The following is a 27336-nucleotide window of genomic DNA, read 5'->3' as shown; positions in this document are numbered from 1 at the left end:
ACTGGACAACAGAACATCTCTTAGGAGGTGGATGCCCTCCATTTTGCAATGGCGATATACCACCCATCAATTTGAAATCTCTCAGATTTATAACTGCTCTGAAACCCTTGTCCTTTTTCAATACCAGAAAAATATTGCACAGGAATCCCCTGTGGTGTATGTAATGGCCTCTTTTATTGAGCAGGTCTATTGCCTATCTGTTTACCACCTGCATCCCTTCCTTTGAGAAGACTAAGGGACAGTGTCGGAAGTGTTTCCCGGGTGCACTGTTAAATTCTATGTGTTAGCCCTTCACGGTTTGAAGCACCCATGTGTTCCCTGTTGTGGGTGCCCACTTCTGACTGAACCATTGTAACCTACTCCCCACCCCCTGTAGGGAAGAAGGTATAGCAGTTACCTGTCATGCTACCTGGCACGTTGCTGGCTCCCCGAAAGATTCCTTTGCCACTACATCCTCTGCCACAACCTCTTGAAGGGTAGAACCCTCCGAATTTCTTGTGGTCTTGCCACTGGATAGATCACCTTGTCTGAATTTTATGGGGGTTGGAGTTTTGTGAGCGGCTGGAGGAGCACCCCCTACCTCTTCTAGCCCCAGAAGAAATTGCTGGCTGTAGACCTCCTTGATGGACTGCCCGGCCTTGTCCAGGGATGAGAAGGTATTGACAAAGTGTGACAACTTCTTAATAAAAGGTTCTCCGAAGATACCCCCCATTCCCCTCTAGGCTGGCTTCCGTAGTGGCCAATTCACCCAACCTAGGTTAAATTTTAATTGGTAAGTAATCGCGGCGTTCCTTTGACAATGCACAATTTGCATTACCTCGGAAACATGTGGCCCTCTGAGCCTAACCGGATATCCACTGTTTTCATAAGCAGCCCCAAAACATCTTGAACCTTATCCTGGCAGAACTGCCGCGAACGATCCAGGCCCTTCTTTGGGTCTTTGACAAACTTAGTGATGAACGATGCTATTCTGGCGTCTGTCTGGGGTACTTGCCACCTTGTTGTCCAAGGAGGACATGGGGCACTCCAACCTTGGGCGTCCTCTGACCTCCTGGTCTATGGATTTCTGATGCTGCTGGCCACATTGGGTACAAGAACCCATTCCGCGGAGTGGAGATAAAAGAAGTCTTCCAGGTTCAGCATTCCCCCTCGAAGTTTTGGTCGCCTGCGTCTTCCAGTTCGGGTTTCTTTGCGCCATGCTCCGGTCGCCAAGGTCTATTCGGGAATGGGTCATCTGGGGGTATCTGAATCGTCCCTGGTCATATCTGCTCCCTGGTGGGAGGAGGTGGGGTACATTCTGGCTGGGAATCATTCTTTGCCTCCTGGTTGTCTAAGCGCCTTTTTAGGAAGGCATGGCACAGCCTCTCGAAGGCATCAGACGAGGTAGCGGTCACCCTAACATTCACATTTATTCTGGCATTGTTCTTACCCTTAGAGGCCCTCCGTGCGTCTGTAGGGGGTAACAAAACTGTGGGATAATTCGCTAACTCAGGGGTTCCGGAGATGAGGAGCCAGCCACCTCTAGGGATGCATCTATGGCATCCACTAGCTCTTCATTTATAGGTAGAAGCGACTGTTCCTCCTTAACAGGTTCCCAATAGGTATCAAAACCCCCCTTCATGGCTGATTAGGTGAAAGGTAGAGGTCAGTGTGCAGGAATATGAAGCAAAAGCAGTATCAAACACTCCCTAGATGCCCTGGCCAAATTTGCATTAGGTTAGACAAACCGCTTATCTGGAGCTATCCAGTTATTAAGAAGTGCAGGAATACTGTCCTCTGTGCGTCCCTCAAGCTCACTGAGCTGACACCCCTTCACTGACAATGGAAGGTGAAGTGGTCAGGAATAATGACACGCACCAGGGAATGCGCAGAATGTAATGGGGAGGGACGCGCTTTCTTCCGAGGGACGCGCACCCTCCAGGCCCCCTACTGGTTCGATGATCACACCGCTCATCTCGCTGCTGTGAGACGCTCTTTACAATGCTGCCAAATGCCGCTACATAAACTGAGGTTAGAACTGCACAGAGCATCTCTCTCAAGTGAAGCGAGACACGTCTGACCACCCCAGTGAAGCCCCGAAGTAGCGCGGGAGGTAGACCTAGCGGACCCGAAGACTGCCCAGATGCGCCCCCTAGTGGAGGACCACCGTTGTCGCCAGAAACATGTGTAAAACGGCTATGGTGTTAGCGTGCGTCCCCTAAAGCCTAAACAACACACTTTAATACATTTGCATGACCTAAAGTGTAAACCAATAAGCAGGGTTAAGGAAAAGTACTTATCTGGCTGCTGAGCAGCAAAGAAAGAGGAAGTGCTGTTCCTTGATGTTTCTTATATGGGACTTACTTTATGGTTATATTCAGAGCGTTAAGTGGGATGAAAAAACTGGGGAGTCTCTCAAAGGGGTGTGGCAGATGTAATTAGAACATGGCTTAAGAAGTAAGCTACAAATTTGTACTTAGCATAGTGTGCCGCCTGCTGGGTAATTTGCTGCTTCTGTCATTGCATCCAGATATATAATGCAACAAGTAAAATTACACCTACAACAAGCCAGGACTATTGGTCCAATGGTTGTTCGTTGCATAAGATAAATAAGCAACAACTATAACCTTTTTGAATAGAATATTGTGAATGATTCAGTTCTGAAATAATGAGACTGTGATGTAACTTCAAAGAGACTTGTTATAATTCTTTCCAAGGCATTGAAGGTTGGTACAGTTTAGAGTTAAGATAGTTTTTTTCATTCTGACGGTGAGGGCAAAAATGGGAGGCTGATAGGGACCCGTCTCAGGAGCTTCTTTTTAGAACTGCAGGTGCTGAGCGCTGGCAGGATCCGGCCCACTTAAAGCCCTGGTTATATTGTTGATTTGTTGGAAACGCTCATGGGATTTAAGGCTGCTGAGTGTGAATAAATGAACGAGATAAGCATAATCTGAGCCTTCGGTTCTGACATAGAATAGGTGCAAAGAATTCCCCACTTAAAAGCACTCTTCTAGTTCGTGGTCAAAAGATTTCTATTTTTGAAAAAGTGTGATACATTTTTGAGAATCTTTTAAGCTCTTATCTTTTCTATAACAATTATTTTTCTCAGATTTCACCAAAGTAACGTATGTGTGTGTATATTTTTATGTGTGTGTGTATATGTATGTATATGTGTATATATATATATATATATATATATATATATATATATATATATATATATATATATATATATTCACTTAAAAAACCATAGGTTTCACACATGTTATAGTTAGCTGGACATTTCACTCGTAAAAAACCAATGAAATTCCCCCGTTATAGTTAGTGCAGGCAACTATAACTCACGCGACCGCAGTCCTCTGCTGATGACGTCAGATATTACATCACTGATGACATATGTGTCTTTATGAAAAATAAATATTTGTAATATATGTATAGCTAAAGATTAATGGAAGAAGACATGGGTAAATAAGTGTCTAAATACAGTGATGTAATATCTGACGTCATCAGCAGAGGATTGCGGTCGCGTGAGTTATAGTTGCCTGCACTAACTATAACGGGGGAATTTCATTGGTTTTTTACGAGTGAAATGTCCAGCTAACTATAACATGTGTGAAACCTATGGTTTTTTAAGTGAATTTGCAAGGTTTTTTAAATGCTAATTCGTAACTATGTGTGTGAAACCTATGGTTTTTTCAGTGAATATATAAACATATAAATATAATCTGCATATCTATATAAATATAAATTCATGCAAACATATACATACATGCATACATATGCATGGTATGTACATGAAAGTTTGAAAAACTCTAATACAAGCAAAGCTAAAAAGCCACCTAATTACAAACAGAATTGCTTTAACTTAAACGAGGGCGAGACCTATTGCATTTTCAATGCTTGTTTACTTTGATTCCATCAAGAAGGCATTCAGATGTGTCCCACATTTTCCATAAATTCTGAATGGGAGCACTCTAGTTGCTCATTAGATCACTGTAGTAAAGCTACTGCTCACCAGGGAAGTCTGCTGCTGGTATTGAAAGTGCATGTTTCAGTCTGCATGTCAGAATTTTTTAATGAAATAGAAGAGGATTTGATAAGTCACTCAAAATGTGCCCTAATTTTTCTTTTTTCGTCACTAATAATAATTTCTATGGCAAAATGAACATCCTCATTGTGTACCTTTTAAATTAAACTACTCACTCTCTACTACTCACTCGCTCCTACTTTCTACTACTCACTCTCTACTACTCACTTTCTACTACTCTCTACTACTCTACTACCACTCACTCTCTACTACTCTACTACTCACTCTCTACTACTCTCTCTCTACTACTCCCTCTACTACTCCCTCTCTACTACTCCCTCTCTACTACTCCCTCTCTACTACTCCCTCTCTACTACTCCCTCTCTACTACTCACTCTACTACTCACTCTCTACTACTCACTCTACTACTCACTCTACTACTCACTCTACTACTCACTCTACTACTCACTCTACTACTCTCTGCTGCTCACTTTCTACTACTCTCTGCTGCTCACTTTCTACTACTCTCTGCTGCTCACTTTCTACTACTCTCTACTACTCACTCTCTACTACTCACTCTCTACTACTCTCTGCTGCTCACTTTCTACTACTCTCTGCTGCTCACTTTCTACTACTCTCTACTACTCACTTTCTACTACTCTCTACTACTCACTCTCTACTACTCACTCTCTACTACTCACTCTCTACTACTCACTCTCTACTACTCACTCTCTACTACTCACTCTCTAGTACTCACTCTCTACTACTCTCTCTACTACTTGCTCTCTACTACTTGCTCTCTACTACTCACTCTACTACTCACTCTACTACTCACTCTACTACTCACTCTCTACTACTCCCTACTACTCACTCTCTACTACTCCCTACTACTCACTCTACTACTCACTCTCTACTACTCACTCTACTACTCACTCTCTACTACTCTCTACTACTCACTCTACTTCTCCACTACTCTCTACTACTCACTCCCTACTACTCACTCTGTACTACTCTCTACTACTCACTCTCTACTACTCACTCTCTACTACTCACTCTCTACTACTCACTCTCTACTACTCACTCTACTACTCACTCTCTACTACTCTCTACTACTCACTCTCTACTACTCTCTCTACTACTCATTCTCTACTACTCATTCTCTACTACTCATTCTCTACTACTCATTCTCTACTACTCATTCTCTACTACTCATTCTCTACTACTCATTCTCTACTACTCTCTCTCTGCTACTCAGTCTCCACTACTCACTCTCTACTACTCTCTACTACTCACTCTCTAATACTCACTCTCTACTACTCCCTCTACTACTCACTCTCTACTACTCTCTACTACTCTCTACTTCTCACTCGCTACTACTCTCTACTACTCAATATCTACTACTCACTACTACTCTCTCCTACTCTCTCTCTGCTACTCTCTCTACTACTCTCTCTACTACTCTCTCTACTCTCTACTACTCATCTACCTTTCTCTACCTCTCTCTACTACTCTCTACCTCTCTACCTCTCTACCTCTACCTCTCTACCTCTACGTCTCTACCTCTACATCTCTACCTCTCTACCTCTCTCTACCTCTCTACACGCACACATATGCACATATATGCATTTATATATATGTATGTGTATATATATATATGTATATACATACATATATAAACATATATATATATAATCTGCATATCTATATAAATACAAATATAAATGCATGCATACATATACAGATATGCATCTTATTTACATGAAATTTTGAAAAACACTAATAAAAGCAAAGCTAAAAAGCCACCTAATTACAAACAGAATTGCTTTAACTTAAACGAGGGCGAGACCTATTGCATTTTCAATGCTTGTTTACTTTGGTTCCATCAAGAAGGCATTCAGATGTGACACATTTGCCATAAATTCTGAATGGTAGCACTCTAGTTCCTAATTAGATCACTGTAGTAAAGCTACTGCTCACCAGGGAAGTCTGCTGCTGGTATTCAAAGTGCATGTTTCAGTCTGCATGTCAGAACTTTTTAATGAAATAGAAGAGGATTTGAGAAGTCAAAATGTGCCCGAAGTTTTCTTTCTGCAGCACTAGTCATAATTTCTATGGCAAAATGAACCCCCTCATTTTGTTCCTTTGCAAATTAAATGTTTTAAATGTTACCACTTTATTCCAATCAAGATGGCTGCAGGTGTGCCATACTTTTGGCATAAGTAAGACTGTTCGCGCTCTAGTTGTTCTTTAAAACACTCTGGGATTTCTGTCATTGGGCTATACTTGGGCTACATCTCTGTGATATTTGTGCTACATTTGGGCTCTTTTGTCTCTGGTGGCCATCTTGGGAGACTTGTTATGAAGTTTCCTAATTGCCTCATTTACTGCAGTCTCCTCAGTAGGCATACTGTCAGTTTTTTACTTTGATTGAATGAAGAAGGCATTCAGATGTGTCACACATTTGCCATAAATTCAGAATGTTAGCACTCTAGTTGCTCATTAGATCACTGTAGTAAAGCTACTGCTCACCAGGGAAGTCTGCTGCTGGTATTGAAAGTGCATGTTTCAGTCTGCATGTCAGAATTCTTTAATGAAATTGAAGAGGATTTGAGAAGTCACTCAAAATGTGCCCTAATTTTTCTTTCTGCAGCACTAATCATACATTCTATGGCAAAATGAACCCCCTCATTTTGTTCCTTTTTAAATTAAATGTTTTAAATGTTACCACTTTATTCCAATCAAGATGGCTTCAGGTGTGCCATACCTTTGTCATAAGTAAGACTGTTAGCGCTCTAGTTGTTATTTGGAACACTCTGGGAAGCTGCAGTAGAACACAAAGGAATCAACTGACAGTCTCTGCCCTTGTTGGATGTACATGTTTTACTGAGAATGTAAGACTTCATTCTCACATGACTGAGAAAGATAATGTGAATTTACAGAAAATATGCTCTCAGTTTAGCTTATAGATCACCTTCCAAACCTCTGTGGGAAAAGCATATGAAAATAGTTTTCTCTCAAACATGATTCATGATATCCCAGCAGAAGGCTTTTTCACATGGTAAAATCACCTTAGAACATACTACAGTTCCTAAAATGAGTATGGTACCATCAACAAATGATTTATAATGTAACTAAGGTCTTAAAATCTTCTATTAACTGCAATGCTTTTTAATGAGGTGCTATCATGTATATTGGTCCCAAGATGGCTGCCAACACTTCTTGGATGAAGTGCTGACAGCCAATCAGATCTCACAATGAGATGTGTGGTTAGGCTCCGCCCAGATATGTATATGATTTTACTATTGATTTTCTCAGGAACTACTGAACGGATTTACACCATATATGCAAAAGGCACATGCCTGACCTGAGAACTACCTCTTTGCCAAATTTCAAGTAATTCTGTTCAGCCGTTCTGGCTGTAGCTGTGTCTAAAGGTCCTATGGAAAAATGCATGGGGAAAACGCGTTTTGGGACCCTCCTTTTTTCTCGGCCCCCGCTTGACAAATCGCCCCGAGACTTTCAGGGTAGGAGCTGAACGGAGCACCCCATTAGTTTTGAAAATTTCGCGAGGATTCGTCAACCGGCGCCAAAGTTATTCAAAATAGAATTTTGAGATTTCCTATGGAAACTAGGTTGTAACTATAACTATCTACTGGCGACCGCCAGTAGATTATATATATATATATATATATATATATATATATATCCTTTAAACCAAAGCCCCTTCTGGACAGCTGGCATCCATGGAAAGTGGCGTACACGCCAGCGGAGCGTGCTGGCAGTCTTCAATGCAAAAAATCCAAAGTAAGTACGCTCTCAGTCAAGAAAACATGCTCTCACAAATGAATGCGACTAGGTTTATTCCACACGACGCGTTTCAACTGCATCCACAGCCTTGCTCACGTGAATATGGTGCACTGACTCACGTGAGCAAGGCTGCGGATGCAGTTGAAACGCGTCGTGTGGAATAAACCTAGTCGCATTCATTTGTGAGAGCATGTTTTCTTGTCTGAGAGCGTACTTACTTTGGATTTTTTGCATATATATATATATATCCAACGAAGAAATGCGCCACACCCGGTTCCTGGACAGAAATGCTTTATTTCAATTGGCGCAGGTAATCGCGTGTCAGAGGCACCTGACGCGTTTCAGCATATTGCCTTCTTCAGAGGTGTGTCCTCTTACGTGCAATGACCCAGTTGGTGCTTGATCACACACCCCATTGTTAGCCACACTCCAACTCCCACAATGCACTTCGTGAGACAGAATGGTTTCCATGTAATCCTCGTGATGTTAATTGATTACTGTCTCAAATGTCTCGATATAAACAGGTAAGTGGGGCACAACGGGGGACTGGTGCACTTCCATGGACACGTAGTTGCCACACATTAAAATCAGCGCTGAGTCCAGGACCTGCTTTACAAGGCGGTAGCCTCGCTTTGCTCACTTTCTCGCCCCTGCTCACAATGATCGCCAGCATTCCTTACATAATTGATCTGCAGACAAAAACACCCTGGGACCTTAACAGTAGTGAAGAGCTGGTCATCCACTTAGGGGAGTAGAAGTAAAACTATTGCTTCATACATCTATTGTTGTGATTAGCCTTAGTGGCTTGATGGATTTTTGTGATTAGCCTTGGTGGCTTGATGTACTCTCTATGATTGATGCATAGGACAGGTACATACATGTATATATGTATATATTGGATGAATTAGAACTTGTTCTTGTGTTCTGTTCTCTTTTTCAATTCCTCTGTTTTATAATTTAAAGTTATAAATTCAAAACATTTTTCTAAAAGGAATCTTTTTTGAAGGTTAGCAGAAGCCCACTTGTAAATTTGTTTATAAATTTGTAAATATTTATGTAGGACACTTAGTAGAATGTATAACCAGGCAGCCTGTGTCATGATTTAGAATTGGATATGTTTAATTTCCTCCGAGGATTTGCCCATTCAGGGCGTTATGATGTGAGTGTTTCTTATACAATATTTATGAGTTTTGAAACCAGGCTTGCCCATCGGTGGGTTGAAATGTAAATATTTTCAATTGTGGAATCTGAGCACTTATATGTTAGAGCATTCCAGCCTCTTGTGATGTCGGGATTTGGTCTGGACATCTCAAGATGGCGCCGATGTTGAGGAGGAGATGAAATGTTTGGGACAACGCGATTTACGTTTGTCCCTTGTTGATATCCATGAAATTGTTGAATGTTTAAAGTCATGGCGAAATGGCGCTTCGGTAAACATAGAAAAAGGTTGTTACCGAAACGCGTCTTTTGTGAGCGTGTAAAGTTTCCTGTTAATAAAATTACGGAAACGGCCCCCCGCGAGTGCTGTCTTTCTCCAGAGAAGCTAAATGAGAGAAGGGGAGCTGCAGCGGTAATATATGTGTATATATATATATATATGTGTGTGTGTGTGTGTGTGTGTGTGTGTATGCATGTATATATGTGTGTGTGTGTGTGTGTGTGTGTGTGTGTATATATATATATATATATATATATATATATTTTTTTTTTTAAATGTCAATTATCCTGTCTATGGTTCAGGAAGGCTTTCTTTTAGACGGTAAACACACTGCTTAATGTATCATGTATTTTTTAATAATTTTCTTTCATCAGGCTGGTCTGTGTTAATCTTTATTATATCTTTAATAAGTTAAAATCTGCTGTTTGAAGCCACATTTAAATTAACAAAGAAATGAAGGCAACGTTGTCAATTATGCCTAGAATATCTTGCAAGTACATTTTGGCTTATGTTAAAATTAGCCCTCCTAACTCCTACAGGCATACTTAGATTATTTGCCTGATGCATTATTTGGAGGCAGGTAAAGACAGACTTACTAATAAAGACTTTGTGTAGAGTTCCATGGCCCAGTCTTCCTTTGTAAAGGAAACTTGCATAGTTGCATTTGTTTCACATCTGTGCTAAAGTCATATCTGCGCCAGTCTTCTCCCAGGTCGGATTTATATAAATAAAATCCATAAAATGATCTTGGTGGTCAAACACTGTCTGCATTATACACTGCAATTTTTAATGCAACAAAACAAATTGAGATAGCAACATAAATCTTTGTTTCTTTATTCCTTTTGGTGCCACAGATTTGTTTAGCTACTAGACCCCGTTCTGTTCCCATAACCATCTCTCTTTATCTGTGGTACCAATCCACGATTTGTATTTTCAGTAGTTGAACAGATTTTGTTTTTCAGCAAATGACTTATCACCGGTCAGTTTTTATTATCAGTTTGAATATTGGGCTCATGTGCTTAGGCTCCTCTATCTTCGTTGACCTGCGTTTGTAGTTTACTTTTCATAGTAGATGCCAGATGGACATCTGGTTGTTTATATTACGGTACTGCTCTCACACATTGTGAAGTGCCACATTTCATTGCTTGCCCTAGAAGGGGAGGAATTATCTGTGTAGATGTTTTGACAGTTACATCTCAAACATGAGCATGTACCATTTCTTGTCTTGTGATTTAATTTGACTTCTCTACTTCAGTTGGAATATTTTTATGTTCTGACTTCTCTTCTCCAAAACATACTTAGTTTTTCACTAGTTGTTAATTAATGCTGTGCAGTTCAATCAGTCTTTGACTCAGATCAGAATACATTTATTCTGTTATGAAATATAATTATAAAAGTACACTACAAGTTCATACATTAAAAAGCATTGGCAAAGCCAATAGGTCTCACCTTAAAGACAGTTGGCTCTGTCATTGACTTTTGCTCATGCTGTACAGCATGGGTATTGCTGACTTTGGTAATGATTTGTAGATATGCTGTTTAGCAGCATGGCAAAACAATAATAAAACGTTACTTAAGATGCATCCAGTGCTAATGCACTTAAAAATAAACAGGGGCATTAGCCCTGGCTATGTTATAGTGTGTTTTAAAATTAGTATTAGCCACACTACAGAGCATCTGTGCTTCTGAGAGCAATACATTGCCAAATCCAATAACTCTCATACGCGACACTGTTTGGCGTTGCTAATGTTGTTTGTCTATTGATGACCACCAATAGTGCTGTTTCAACAATATCTCTGTCTGTCACACTAGGAGTTCCACTATCTGCAATTTTAATGATCTTACTTTTCATACTATCCAGTAGTACAAAATAAATTAGGATAGTAACCATACCTTTTTCCACTGATAAGTTGGAAGCAACTTGTTGGAAGAAAATTGTTGCCCTATTCATCTCTCACATGTAACCAGCCCTCAAAGATCTACTTCTGAGCATCTTTCAGTTGTTTATCAGCTACACAGGCTCTAGTCCATTCTTTCTCAAAAGTACGCCTGAGACGAGTTTGAACAGCATCAATTGCCACAACCACACTCCGTGACTAACTCCTCTTACAATGTCTTCCTGACTACAATCCACTGGCATTACTAATAATCCACCCTGTGCTTATATTTTTCCTTCCAGAAATAAACTTCACATCAAAAGTATACTCATGGAGTCTAGGAATCATTCTGACTAGTCTGCATGGTACTTTTCATGTAAGACCACTGCCACTCAAATATACAGTGGTTTATGATCATCTGAGAAACCGCAGAAATGGTGCCGCAAAACAGCCCTCCATAAATTGTTGTGTAATGACCCATGAAGAAGCGTCACTCACCCAAAGATTTAGGTCAAACTTTAGCAATTTATGAAGCCTCTTAAATAAAAGGCCCATAAGGTATCTGAAAGATAGCTGCCTGTTTCAGCTGTTGCTCGGGAGGGCTAAAGCGGCAGGAATGGCTGGCCCTCCTGCACAACAGCAGAAAATGCAGACATCATAATGAATCAATATTCAAACAATTACAGAAAGACTTGAAGGGTAGTGTAAAATGCAAATCTTTTGGAAAAAGTACAATTACAATGCCAAGCAAAAGTATCATCACCAAAGTATACAAAACATTCCTTTACATAGTAGTGTGGTGTGTTTCAGTAAATGCGTCTTGCAATGCTGTTCAATAATTATGTTCGGGCATGTGTCTCAAAGATTCCCGAGCAATTGCCCTCTTCCACGATGAAAATGCTGCCTGCCTTGTATTTTGTGCTGCTGATAACAGGGCTTCTAATAACGGTTCTGGACTAAGTGCATCCCTTCCCCAGTGTCCGGTTGCTTCATGACAAGTGGGGCTACCCAACCATCCAGATATTCTACGAAAGCACATTGGCGCCCTGTGTATATGAATCCAGTGATGTTTCTTCCAAAAAACTTACACTTTACTCTGTAAAGAAAACTTTGCAACATCTGTATTGAATTTTTCAAGTGGTGAAGGCAAATATCACTTTTCGAGGTCCCTTCCGGGCCATTCTGCTGTATTTTAGAAGAAGAGAAGCCAACTGTGGATGTACTTTCCTCCAATCTACGTCATATTTATATATAGGCTATCCTATTTTGGGTTTGAACCTATAATATCTGATAAAACCCCACCGATAGGGAAATAGGCAGTGTAAACTAAAAACACTAAAAAAAAACCTTCAGAACCACAAACTAAATACCATTCAAATAAAGGAAAAGGAGAGTGAAAGACATTTGTATTTCTTTCTGAAGGGCCCAATACAATGTAACTTTGTTATACTAGGTAGCAACAAGAAAGTCTGGGATAGCAATATTTTGCTTTAGTTTTGCTTTTAGAGAGGTTGTGTTTGCTTTTTTCAGTTTTGTTGTCTTTGGTCTAAAGTTGCAGCGTTTAGAAGCATGTTTTAGGTCCTATTTCATTATTTTATAAACTGTAAAGAATCAGGAAATATCAAAATCATATTTGATATTTTGGCTATGTTTGATTTTCACTGATGGGTAAAATGGCTCGTTTCACAAGAATATTCCCAATATGTACCATTACATTTACCCACAGACAGAGAATTTGTGAAACCCTTTGATACATCAGCCCCCTTTTCTAGCAAGTCAGGATTGATAGAAGGTGAATTGCCAAACACCCCAGGCTTTAAACATTCAATGCAAGGTGCATTGACAGGTATATGTGAAAAGAGTGCTTTCACCAAGCATCTGGGATATTGGTGAAAACGTGGCACCAGACGTTTGGAAAACATGGAACACAGTGTCACTTGGAATGCTGCAGCAAAAAGTTCTTACCAAATTCAACAAAGATTGTAGAACTATTGTTTGCATTTGTAGTGATGCGGCTATGATTATGAAAAAGTTGGGTGATGACCTGTCATAATCGAAACATGAGCTAAAGTGCTTCCTTATAAGACTTCCTTGCCATTGGTATATGGTATGCTGAAAGGACATTGTAGTCCATTCTGGTGCAACAATTTTGTTACGCGCAGGAACTAAAACGCATGTATTTCTCATGTTGTGGCCAGTTGTTCTCAGTCCTAGAGGCTGTGAACGCTATTTTATACATGTGGCAACCAGTTAAAGACTTTTTGCTTAGTGATGATGCCAAAGGCAAGAAATGTGAGGATTTCCGATCGCATATTGATAGTGATGTGAAATAAAGTACACCCTACTGCATTCTTGAAAAGCACTGCTGCAATTTTAACCTCTTCAATAACTCTGAGGGCATATGTTCCCAGTTCAATGCATATGTTGTAGAACCTGTCCCAGAGAATCACAATCTTCAGGTGTGCCAGTATTGACATGGAAAGCTATGTTGGCGGCCAGAGTTGGCAAATTGTGTACTGGCTGTTTTGGCTTTGCTCGTCTCAAGTGCAACTGTTGAGTTGGCCTTTTCACAAATAAACGCTTACATGAGAAGGAAAGAGCGATCACAAATGACGAAAGACGCACTGAAGAAGTATTGTAGGATGTAGTACAATAAGCTTCATTTGTAAAAATGTTTGGACCTAATGTACACTGTACATACACTGTGTATGTACCATGCACTATCAGTGAGGAAAGCAAGCAATAATAAAAGCGAAATGTTCCATAAACACGGGAATAAAACTATTTCTGTTTTTAACAGTGCGGAAATGTGTAACCACTGATAACCACTGTTTTTTAAGGTATTGAAATCAATGTAAAAGCCCCACCAGAATTTACCAAAAATAGAAACTGAAAACAAGAAAGCCTAATTATATAGTTTTTTGTTCTGGTTAATGTGCACTTTCGACACTCGTGCTGTTGCATCATGCTAACGCAAGTGTAAAAACATTTCAACCAAAATGGCAACATACAGGTCTAAAACTAGTATTATTAGTGGGTTAAGATGACGTGGTCTGCACTGGTTAACAAGTATCCTTTTGCCTCAAATTCACCTGTAATCTCATAACTGAAGGACCGGCTAAAGCAGCTCCAACCCAGATGTTTCTTGGTTGATTTTACTCCGCTCCCGCTCTGCACCCTTTACAAACGAAATACAAAGTGCTGTGACGCAGCCAGCATAGACAACATCATAGCCTTTTTATCTTTTTTTTTTTTTTTACAGTCATGCTGCAGTTAAAACAAATATAAAAATAAAAACAAAAAAGCAGAGGGGGTCAAAAATAATAGTACATCAATCACCGTGTTGCCTGGAGCAGATTTCAAGAAGGGAAGGAAGCGCCATACCAAAAGCACCATACCAAAATACCAGGTAAATAGCTGCAATGCCTCACATGCTTTGTTATGCAGAAACCTAGGTGTAAACAGCACAAAAAATAATAAAAAACAAAGGGTGGGGAGTGTAAATAGTACCTCCATCACAGCGCAAGTAGCCGTTGATCACTGATTATTGCAAACAATCTGTGCTGGGTCCCTGCTCCACTGAGAGGGTCGAAAGTGATGTTTGGCCAGTACTAGCTCATTAAAGAGGCTGCAAAGAAGAGGGACACAGAAGCCAACAAATGGTAAGCAATGGGCGGGCTTCAAGACCTGTTTGTAACCAATAGTGTCTCTCACGCAAGAGCGCTTGCTCTATACATGCCCTCGCTGGCATGACCCTAAAAAGCATGCCAAATTCAAACATTAAATCATTGAGCCCCCGACATTTGACATCAAATTTTTAAAAATGTGCAACAGCCAAGCAAACTTTCTCCCCTCTTCAGCATTTGTGTAAAGAAAAAAGTGGGTGTAGATTGGTTAAAGTTGTGCAGCTTCAACAAATATATTAAAAATAGTTTTGATTAGATAGTATAAAACTGCAGAAAAAACACAAAGTGCAGTGGTGTTTGGGCCCTAGTGGCTGTCATAAGGACATATTCAAATACTTGCACAGTCATATTAACCCACAGGGAAACAAATTTGGGAGCACATGACCCCTAACCAAAATTGTCTCAAGAGAGCCCTTTCCCAATGCCTATTTCCTTAAACAGGTGAAGCTCAGTGCCGTGGGTCGTTAGTAACACAAAAACAATCACCAACGGTGTGTTTCTTTAGTTTGACCTGTTCCCTATCCAAGCTCCTTCTAGCCCTAAAAAATAATTTCACTTTTGACATGTCAGTTTTTCAGACCGCGCAGAGGTTAATAAAATGATGGGACAACCCTAAGCTCTCAAAAGATGCTTTGACATAGGTCAGCCATGATATCTTAAGGCCCTTATCATAGGTTGAGCATCATTGATGATTAGACAGTTGAGATTTGCTAGTGGATTTAGCCAGCCAGCCAGAGAATAAGTGGGGCAAGTTCAATAGAATCCCCAATGAATGAAATTCCCAGCTCTTCATTACATACACAACGAGAGCATGAAAGAGGTTAACACAAAGGACCGCAGAAGCCACAATTTTTATTTCGATTGCACAACATGAGTGTTGGCAACCCCCAAACTTCAGCACCCATGCATTGATAACTGCATGCATTGTCTCTGATACATTTCTGACTGGGGCAAGCTGTCTGCTTCAGATCACTGAGGAGATTTAAATAAGGCGCCCACAGAGTGTCTACATTTTTGAGTCCTATTGAATAAAGACTTTGGCTTAATAAGCAATTGCTTTCTGTTTTTCATATGTTTCACCACTTTTGGTTGAAACTACAGATTGCTTCTGTGATACTATAGCTTAGCTGGGGAGGGTAGGAGTGGGGGGGGGGTGATGGGTACAAATGTTTAAGCAAAAAGTGGCACAGCAAATTTAAGTGGAATGGCACCAAGGGATGAATTAATAAGATTTAACTTGTGAACTCCTCTTTAATTAGTTTTCTTTTGCATAGCAGTTTTACGTATGGACTATAAGAAAAGCCCTTCTGAATGAATATAATGGGCTGAATATGGAGGAGGCTTGAACATTTGCCAAAAGTGATTGCACATTTGTTAGTTGAATAGGTTGCCCTGGATGTTAGAATCACTTCTCGGTAAATGTGGATCGACAATCACTAGTCTATTTACAAAACAAATGTTTTGGGAACAAAGGCACATTGAATCTTCGCACAGATGGGGAACAAATGCATCCATGTTAGTTTCTGCTATAGTGTAAGGCTGCACTCGAGAATTCTAGAAAATATTCTTATTGGTGACATTTGCTCTTGATTAGAGTTACTTGTGGCTGAATAATTAGAACTGTCTACTCAGTCAGTAGTCAAAGTATGCCTGCTGCAGATGTGTATTTTGTGATATTTTACATTGCAGAATACACATATCCTGCAGGCATACCTTTACTATATATATATTTTTGAGGCATAGGGGATTTACCCGACATGATCAAAGTTGATTTTGTCCTAGCATTTAGGTGTTCAGCAGGGGTGTGGAATTCCTATAGCCCGACTCCCAGGACAGATTGTTTCGGGTCAAGGGCAACAAGTTTTCATGTGTATTTTGTCCTTGGGATAAGTAGGCCAAACCCCTCCAGCACAAACCCTTTAGCTGCCAGTTTGCAGTACCACATTATGGCTCAGGGAAGGGCACTGTCTGCAGTTAAGGTAATATTTGTTATCCATATGTTAATGCTGTTCAAACTTGTATTTATGGTTCATTAATTGAAAGCCTTTATTATTAGGGTGAGCGCTTCAAGTAAATGTTGTTAGCTCTGACTGCACTACTGACAGTGGTTCCAGTATAAAAATGTGAATATACGATTTCAAAGTTTAGCAATAATGAGGCTATGTATAACTCTCCCAAAATGCTCTGATTTGATGCAAATATTTGCAAACGCTTGAAAGCAAGATTGATGATTCTCTGCTTTCAAAATAAAATGTTCATAAAAAATGAAAGCAGGAAAAAAAACATTTTGCTAAACTACTGTAAATTTTCAGGTACCATTTCTTTGCAGAATCATTTAATAACTTGTTGATGCATGCTAGTATTTCCCAAAAATATTCATAATAGAAAATCAGTATATCCAGTTTCAACAAGATTATAGGCAACACAAATAAACAAGCATTGGCAAAGCCAGTAGGTCTGAAATTGGTGGTCAGCTTTTTAGTTTTGTCAATGTGTGAATTGTTTTGGCATGGTTTTGTAAAACCTTATTGGTGTGGGAGCCTCCGGGCCCTCACCATTATAACAAACATTGGCAATGGCATACATTGTTTTTGGTCTCAAAAAGCACACACTGCCACAGTAGTTACTGGCACTGAACAAAACTACTTTGTGTGCTGATATGTTCCTTGTGAAAGAGCAGGATGCTGTAACTCACAGTGAGACTAGCCGATACAGAGAGAGAGACAATTTTAATAAACGCAAAAGGTCATGGTCAACGCCAGACCAAATTAGGGGCCCAATTATTGAAGAAAGTCTCAAAAGTGCACCCATGGTATATGTCCTTGCATTAAGTGTAGCTATACAGCTTTTGTGAATGCCCAAGAATTTACAGAAGTAGGACAAAAAATAGTACTCCTAGAAAATATTTGTGAACTGCATTTTAGCATGCTAAAATATGAAAGTGTAGAGTTGCTCAGGCAAAAATCTGAGTGTTTGCAAGTTCACTTTCCCTCCAACCACTTTTTCCCCCAACTCTGGAAGAAGGTTTATGTCTACTATTGTCAGGAGTAAATTTACATTCCTCAGTATGGGAAAATCTTAGAGAAGAGTTGTTGAAAACCCTTAAAAACATGCAAGTTAGTAGGTTTGCACAGACTCAAAGGTGCATTCTAACCCTGGAACTATTGCTTACCACTACTTTCAGCCCCAGTATGTAGATCAGCGGAAACATGGCAAACAGGGGACTGCAAGTATTCAAACACTACTATGGTATGAGCCCTGGCATAATCAGAGAGGCTATATCAGAGTTCTTATATAATGTGATTACTGCCATAATTTGTCGCTGCACTACATGGCACCAAAGAGACAAGTGGGTTTTGTTAAATAAAGGACAAGTAGATTTATGAAGCTGCCTGCCCAATGGACAAGTAGATATTTTATTAAATTCCACACCCCTGTTTCAGTAGGGTTTGTACTGAGCTTTTAGGGCTCCTGGGCACTTTATGATCAGACATTTGGTGAATTTTGCTAATCCATTTTACAGATGACATGTACCTTTTTGAGCTCCTCTTGCTTCTGCACCTCACTCAGTTTGCTTTACTTTCACCATGCCCCCTACCACGTTCCCCTCCCATCAAAGGAGAATCTTCACAACTCCCACTTCAAAGGTTTTTTTGAGAAGTCACATGAAATACGAAAGTGGATTTAATTATCTGCAGATTATAGGCACACTTCCATTCTCAGTTGCTGTGTGACGCAAGTTAGATACATGTTTGCTACATGGAAGTATACTGTATGGGCATATAATCTAATCGTGTTGCGGAACACGAGGAGACTCAATGAAACTTATTTTTCCCCCAGGAGCACATGAACACTCCCTGGAAAAAGTCTGAGGAGGACGAAACAAATTGGCTACTATGCAATGGCGTGTTTATATGAAGAAAATGAATAAAGAGTGATATGAATACAGACATCGTCGCAACATGTATTGATTTCATGTCATTTACTATGATTTCAAGAATACTACTGGTGTGAATGGGAGGAAATTTAATTTGAACTTTTACTCAATGGATTAGTTGTTACTATTATTGTGAGTGCTGAACCAACAATAACCAACAACCTTAATTAACTTGCACATTGGCATTGCGGAAACAGTGCAGATGTCCATTGCTTGCAATGAAGGACTAATCTCCTATTCAAAAGTATTAGTGTATATGTTTGGTTACACTGCTATGACTGTTTTTATTCTCTAGCACAGATGAATGCCTAAAATTCTTTAGTTTCAGACTCTAGTGGCTGCACTGTATTCTTCTGTATCATCTAGAATGAATGCAGATTAGGATCCACGATCCCACATGCTCCATCAAACTGATTTTTGCAGGCAAGCTATCAAAAGTGACTTGCAAAGCAGTTTTTAGCGACCCTCTGCAATTCAATGAGTTAAAACCACATTTTTGGTGTATGGAATTTGTAAGTTAGGAGAGCGCTAGCAATGAGCATATTGTAAAAGTTTGGCTTATTGGGTACAGTTCTAAGGAGTCAGACTTACATAATTTCTGTCACCCTTTACTCCACTTTTTGTAAACTGTCTTCTTGCCAAAATGTGTGCAGACGTAGCCTGGGGGGTTTGTCAGACGTTAAGAGATCTATTCCACAGGGGCGAATCAGGCCATTTAAAACCAGCAAGTTAGTAGGCCTTGGCCTCAGAATAAGGTTGTCGGCACTAGAGACTTCTCTGCCTTTGAAAAGCATTTTAATATGTATGCCTCAGCGAAAAGTCTGATTTCTAGAATCTACTTGGGTTTTACCTACACGGATTCAAAAGAGGAATCTGACCAGATAGAACTATCATGATATGAAATTTCAGGAACTATAGGGGGGATATCTCCAAGAAGTGTTGCAGCATCCAAAGTAATGAAACAATGAAGCGGTGGTACATAACCCCCAATACAACTAAGATAATGTATAGAAATCGAAATGGTGAAGTGTTGGTGTGAGTGTAGTCAGGAAGGGAATGCACTACATGTGTAGTGGAACTGTCCTCTACTATAACCCTTTTGGAAGAAAATAGTGAGCCATATGAAAGAAATATGGGCTATCCAGTTCCCTCAGACCCAGCAGTACTGACTCTTTAACACCTGATCTGAACACTTTCTCTAAAGCTGATTGGAGGCCAGTTGTGAATATGTAGTTGATATTAGGGAGTTCATATCTTTGAAAAGGGAAAGCAAAGTATCACCAAGTATACTATGGTCACAGACCGTGATGGAAAGGCTATCTTGGGACCTAAATAGTAGAGGACATTTGAAAAGGTATGATCAGCAGTATTGCAATAGTTGAATGAGGGGTCATTGACCCTAGTGTCCCCTCAATCACTCTGCATGATGTGAATTGCAAATAATTAACCAAATACAGGTGAGAGAAGTCTAGTAATGATGTTCAAAGGATGACAGTAAATACATTATTGGTGTCCTAAAAGAGGCCTAAACTGGAGTTGGATTACTGCTTTATTCTTTTAAACCTCTGTGTTGAGGGAGTGGGAGAGAAGGACAAGGGGGCACACAGAACAACTGAACCTGTATACAGTCCTTTGATATTAATTAGAAGAGACCTGATAGTAAAATTATGTGGGGAAAAATGGAATATCCTCCAACCTGTCATTAGTACTGCCCACCGGATTTGCTGTGGATTAAATGAGCGAGCCGCATCCCCAAAACGATGGACATGAGTGGTGTGTTGCAACTCCAGTCAGCTTTGTTGTAGTGTCCTTAGCCATCGAATCTAGGTTTCCTTTTCTGCATTTTTTTTTTATTCCAATTTTTGGAAAAACTGTTCGGCTTCTGCAAAATATGAAAAGCCTTGCTGTTGTTTTTCTGTCACTGTATTTGTGTTTTTTTGTTCTACGACATTGCCCTCGAGACGTATAAGAAATTCTGAAAATTTGTTTTTTTGTGATTTGTGCGCTTCCAACTTTCCCTTTTGTTGGCACTACTAGGCCTAGTTTGCATCGTGATGGAAGTACTACAGTGTGTTTATTGCTAGGTTATTGTTGCTGCCATCGTTGTCCCAGGTGAAATATTTTGTTTTGTTTCCAGGAGTGGGTGACCTTAATTCTGCTATTGATTTACGGAATTTAGTGAGACTTTTAAGAACTAGTCAATTTTGAGACCGAACTTTATTTACTTACTCATTGCTTCTTGAAAGAGACCTACACCCTTCCACTGATAGAGGCGATAACAATTGAAATCCACGTGCAGCAATACCTGAGGCTCTCCTAGTTCGGAATCTGGCTATCCTGGCTCACATTCCAGCTGGGGAAATGCTGTAACTGAAATTGTCAGTAATTCCAGTAAATTAAGTCAACTTTCAACCATTTCTTCGTTAGAAAAAAGGTTTGAAATAAAGAATCCTGTAAAAGGAAGTTTTAAATGGAAAATAAGAAAAAGCAATTATTGTTACTAAGTTTATTCTGTGATATGATTTATCCATTTCTTTGGTGGCGCAAGTGCAATCAAGTATTCGTTACAGCTTCTCGTTTTCATGCACAAACGTTTCTTGTACGCACATTTTGGGGAAATATGTTCATATGAGGGCCTATTTATGTGAACCAGGCCATAAGAAAATACTTTAGTATGTTCCTGACTAAACAAACTGAACTCTACGCAGGATCATATTCTTGACTGCATGTTGGTTTTCTAGCCTTCCTGATCACTAAAAATGTCTGTAGAAAGCCTGCACTGTATTCACATGTGTTCCTTTTTTTGCAGTAAAATGTTTTCATTTCTTTAAACATTTTACACAAGAGCTTCCAAGCGATAATTAAAACAGCTTGGTTGGCTAAGTGTCACGCCCCTGTTTTTCCAGTCCTATATTAGATCGGGGTAACCGACCATATTCAAAATCAATCACAAAATTAATTTGCATTCACCCTGTGTTAAATGGCAGTAAGCCACATGATTTTAGAATATATTCAGATGCCCCTCTAGTTTTTTTTTTTTTTAGGTCTCGCCTAGGCAGCGCGCATGCGTTGCTCTAGGAGAGGGCCTTTAGGCATCGGTCTTAACTTTTCAAGCACTCGTGCTTGTGGCTACATCCACCTTGCGGGAGTGAGCAGCGGCGCGGCCACATTAATTACATACAGATGGCCCCTGCATGCCGCTGCTCGCTCCCGCAAGGTGGATGCCGCCACAAGCACAAGTGCTTGAAAAGTACAGACCGCTTGTTTTTGGGCCATAGGCTCTCAAGATGTCACAGAACATCCGAACAAAAGAAATTCTGCCCTTCCGCCTCTTTGAGTCACTGTTTACTGGACCAGTCCGTAGGGGCAAACGCCTGTTGTTTTTAGATAAACTCAACAAGAATGAATCAAGTACTAAACCATTTGGAAAGTTACTGTTAGAATGTGCAGTAGGCTTGATAACATTAGAGTAAGTAGTGGTGTTTTTGTTCATTAAACGTTTTAAGTAGTGGCATAAGAAAGCTTTAGTCATTCTCCTCAACCTTCCTTTCCTTTCAGCACGTGATCCACTGCATGCTGCCAATCATATCTAGTTTTTGTTTTGTTAGAAAATTTCAGCTGGCAGATTGATATATATTTTTTTAGTATACTATTTAACATTGTCCTACCCAATTTAAACAGATGGTTTGTCTATGATGCGTACGCTCCAGGATCCATAAAGTTGTGTGCATTTTTGTATATCAGTGTTGTTGTGGCGACATTGAGATTAAATATTGATTTGTGCATTTAGCTCGTCTGCTCTTATTGCTATGCCTGCGTACACAGCTGTCAAATACTACATGCTATGTCAACAAGAGCAAAACATCTTTGGGGTTAATTTAAATACTAAAAGCATAGTAACGAGCTAGCCTCTTCAGTAGCTGCATATTACACAATTCCAAAATAGCTGTTGCAATATACGGACTCAACTTTAAACATCACACACTGCAGCCTTTCTGGTGTCTGCTGGGTAGCTAAACTAGACAGTACTCTGGTCTGTCAGTATGGCGATTAGGGTTTTTTTTGTACACACTCGTGGGACACCACAATTATTGGCAATTATTTAACTAAGGACGACAATTTTGCCTAAAATTCCAGATGTATGTAGTCATTGATTTAGCATAAAGGTCCAGTAGAATGTGTGAGAATACTTTTATTTTGCTTTGATGATGTGGGGATGTAGGCTCTCTTCTCGGATGTTCACTTGCTGAGTTTCTATCCAGTTGACTGTCTCCCCGATGTGTGGATAATAGACCCAACTGGTGCTCCTGCCTCGCACAGAAAGCCTAAAATAGCTCTGTGTTTAGGCTATTTAGACACTGAATCCGGATCTGAGTGTGAGTTTATTTACTGGTCAGTGCATTTCTGGAGTTTTGGGGTGCTTGCCTTGATGGAAAGTAAGACTCAGAGGTTAGCGATTGAACTGTGACGGGCCGTACTAGAGGTCTCCACAATGCACAGGTCTATAGATCGGTCAAGAACTGTTATTGTTTCTCTGTTTTTTTTATTTTTTTTTTATTTCTGTTTTTAAGATTGGTTCGATCTCGCCAATATCCTGATTTTGGACTGGTGTGAATGAGATGGTGTGCTTTCCATGACACTTTACCTTTTATGGTTGTTAGGGTTGCTTGTATTATGTGCCATGATTGATTGTTGCAGAGTACAATGGGTACAGCTCTAGCATTATAAACTTGCAGTGCCAAACCCTTGCAAATTCGGACTAATTTGCTTGTTTCTTTTGCTGCACCAAATTTGAAAATGAGCTCCCCTGGTGCATGTATGCGAGTAGCGTCGGTGCATGTCAACGGCAGGATGCACAATCCTTAAGTGACTGAGACTTGGGCCACCGGTTTTCAAGAAACAAGCCCTGCATTTTCAGTTGATGAAGCTCTCTGGTGAGCATGTAATTATCTTTCCTTTTACTTGCTCATAGTGACTTTTGGGACATGGTGGTTGAGGCAGAGAGTGTGAGACGTCAGATGATTAAGAGCTAGTGTGACCTTGATTTCCAGGCCTACTGGAGATTCAGCGGGAAGGTGGCATGTGTGGTTCTCTCGGGTTGAAAGGGCATGCACAAGGGTGTTGATGGGCAGTTTTTTGTGCCTTTCATGGTCTAGTCAAATTGATCTGGATTGGTATCCCAACTTACCTTGACCGGTGATAGGCACTGTTGTGTAGGCTCAGCAGGAGTGCATGACTTGAAGTGTTTCTGTCTCTGTAGTGTGGTGGAGTTCAGTGGGATGTATCTCACACCCTACTGTGCTGTAGGTAACCAGTATGTCTGGGTTGGCCGTCGGTCTTTTGGCTTTTTTGTTGTCATGGATTTTGCGAAACCTTATTGATTGGGAAACCGGTGGGCCACATCAATATTAAACAAGCATTGGCATAGCCAATAGGTCTCGCTTTTGGGACCTTATAAGTATTTAGTTATGCAGCACAATATCCTTGGTGCAACAACATTAACTGTTGCATGGTTAAACACTTATAAGGTCCCAAAGGCGAGACCTATTGGCTATGCCAATGCTTGTTAAATTAGGTTTTGTATTTCAAAGTGCATGCGTCACCATGAACACACAGCAGCTTTCAAATGAGCCGCGGACAAAGTTGGGGAAAGGGACTGAATAGGGCAAGGGCACAAAACAGTTTAAAAGCCTTTAATATCACTTGTAGTGTATAACTAGTGAAGTTATTTTAGTTTTGTATTTTTAATACATAATTTACAAACCTTTTCTCCTTGCTAGTATGAAGAATAGAATAGAAGTGAAAGATCTCCATTTAAATGCATGAAGTTTCTGTGCTTTTACACAACAAAACGTGAAAAAATCACCAAGACTTTCTGCAGCCTCTATTTTCTGACACGGAGTCTTGTTTAGTTAAATTGACCCCTTTAACCGTAAAGGTCCAGCAAGAGACGCTGCTTTTCGATTTATTTATTTATTTGTTTTTTAAATATTATATTTACCCTTATTCTTATACATTTGATGGCCTCTTGCAGTTGTAAAGACAGTTCAGAGTAGGATGACCTTGTCTTTTGCCTCTTTTGCCCAACTGTTTTGTTTAGTTACTTTTACTTTAACTTATATACTCAGGACTATTTTTCCAGTGCTCTTTTGCTTGGAAATGTCAGCAGTTGCCTGAATGTTATACTACACATCACCTAATTGGTCATATTTCAGGACTGGTATTTTTGTACTCTGTGGGTGGGTTTAGGTGACACATGGGCTCCCATGTATTCCGAAAACGAAAATTGTGGCAGTGAGGAAACAAAGTGGGCCTCTGCGCCTTGGGGTGCATTCAGGGGGGCACAAGTTGTGCCCCCCTGTGTGCATGCACCCCAGTACCTGCACTGCATGGACTGCAGCAGTCCATGCCGTGCAGCTACTGATTTTGACATTCCCATTGCAGTGCCTATTTAATATCACCGCCGTGTAAACTCCAAAGATCCGCCGCCAGACATTAAAAAAAACTCCAAACCTGGCAGGTGGTTTAAACACAGGTTTGGTGGTGCGGGAGCAGGCCGGTCATGCTCCCACACCGCCAAACTCGTAATAAAGCCCTTAGTCATTTTAAATCACTGTGCGGTCTGCTTCTTTTAATTTTCTTCTATTTCTACAACACCAAGAAATGTATTGCCAGGTTTCTGATGTAACTTAAAACACGCATACGCTCTTTAAATGCACCCACTGTAAAATTCTAATGTTTACTTTATTTATCTTTAAGCAAATGGTTATGAGCCTTCGAGTGTCAGAACTACAGGTACTACTTGGCTACGCTGGGAGGAATAAACACGGCCGCAAGCACGAACTTCTTACCAAAGCGCTGCACTTGCTTAAGGCTGGTTGCAGCCCCGCCGTCCAAATGAAAGTTAAGGAACTGTACAGGCGGAGATTCCCCCAGAAAATAATGACTTCCGCAGACTTATCTGTCCCCAACGTGCACTCGAGTTCCATGTCCGCAACGCTGTCCCCCTCCTCCATTCCACAACTCTCCTATGATGGGCATTCGGCCTCGCCTCTGCTTCCGGTCTCTCTCCTGGGATCTAAGCATGACTTGGACCTCCCCCTCCTCACTACTGCCCTACACCCCGTCCATCCGGATGTCAAGCTTCAGAAACTTCCATTCTACGATCTGCTGGATGAGCTGATCAAGCCCACGAGTTTAGGTAAGTGTTCAGCATTCTAAATTATTCAAAATCGTTTTTTAATCCGTGAATACGAGTGAATTTGTTTTCTTTCTTGCCCCCCAGTGATTGTCTCCATTACCATTACTTTCCTACCACACTGACCTCATCTTGGGTTGTTTGATACAGATGGATAGCAATGTTTGAGATTTTAGTGTGCCTTTACAAAAGGTTTGGACTTGAACAGAATGTGCCTTTTTAAATTGCGCCTCTTGTAGCATTAGAAATTACAATACATTTATTGTGTCTTGTGCTGTTTAGCAGTGGACTGTTTCTAGGTTAAAGCTCCTTATTCTTCGTTCATTTCGTTTATGTAGTTAAATGTGTGAACCAGTCTCCGGGGTGTCTGAGCACTTTCTAAGAGAATGACAAACTCAAGATTACAAATGGAGGGAGAATTCCCTAGTGTGCAAGGGATGGGGTAATAAACTAAGGTCAATATAGTGATATGCAAACAGTTACTGTTTACGGACGGTTGGGCAATAGAGCAGATTTTGACCAAGAATACATAGGGTTTGAGGGGGGAGTTGAAGACTGTCTTGTGTATCTTGGCGTACATATATTAGTAATGTTTAATTAAGCGTATCTTTGAGAAAGTAAACGTTTTAGATCCTCTTTGAATGTTTGAAAAATAAGTTGTGCTTATTGCTTGGGAATAGAAATCCAGCTTTTAGGATAATTTCCAGAGAATGGTTGCAAAATGTTTTTTTTTTTTAGGTCTCGCCAACTAGACAGCATAAGCTATCTATTTGCATATTACCACAAACTTACATTGGATTTACAGCCACCTGTTACTTACTGTTGATTAGCTTTACTGTCACTTGCATTTGCTTGCTTTCATATTCAATGGCTTTTCTTGTCCCATCTCGTGTTGGTCCCTCCCTTGGAACATAGCCTCTTTAACATTCTTATGATTGGGTGGCGTGTATTCGTCCACTGCTTATTTTTAGGAAGTTACTTTTTAGGACTTGCCTGAGACAGCACATGCTTTGCTGCTTGAAAGACATTTTGTTACCTTAAAGGGGACTTGGAGCCTGCCTGTTGCTTACCATTAGTTGGCTTTATCGTCCCTCTTATTGGCTGGCTCCTGTATGATCAGCTTATGCTGGCTTAATTTAATTTTCATGTTTCTCTCTTCTCTGGAGCGTTGCCCAAGTACTCTTTCCTTTCTTTGTGAGTGTCCTCCTACTGCCCGTGTTTTCTCACCCTGGCTACTTTTTTGTTCTACTTGCAGCACTAACTAAGAGCGCATATGTTGAACGTTATTGAATATCATTATGACTGCAAATGAACCACCATTTTATATCTGCTCAGGGATAACGAGTTTGATTCCTCGAAGGAGTCTGAGTTACTACTTTGTGCATTT

General features: G+C 40.3%; 1 protein-coding gene across 3 annotated transcripts in view; it reads left to right on the top strand.

Moving 5' to 3' along the window:
* The window catches only part of PIAS1 (protein inhibitor of activated STAT 1), an 872437-nt gene that overhangs the window by 92497 nt on the left and 752604 nt on the right, over positions 1 to 27336 (top strand). For all 3 annotated transcript variants that reach the window (XM_085644594.1, XM_085644596.1, XM_085644595.1), the window contains exon 2: positions 25511 to 25952. In XM_085644594.1, the coding sequence (XP_085500720.1) occupies positions 25511 to 25952 (442 nt within the window). The remainder of the gene's footprint in view (positions 1 to 25510; positions 25953 to 27336) is intronic.

The sequence above is a fragment of the Triturus cristatus genome, chromosome 3_1 (assembly GCF_964204655.1).
Source record: "Triturus cristatus chromosome 3_1, aTriCri1.1, whole genome shotgun sequence".
NCBI classification, from domain to species: Eukaryota; Metazoa; Chordata; class Amphibia; order Caudata; family Salamandridae; genus Triturus; species Triturus cristatus.
Note: the sequence above shows the minus strand (reverse complement) of the source record. Positions and strands in the feature narration are given on the sequence as shown.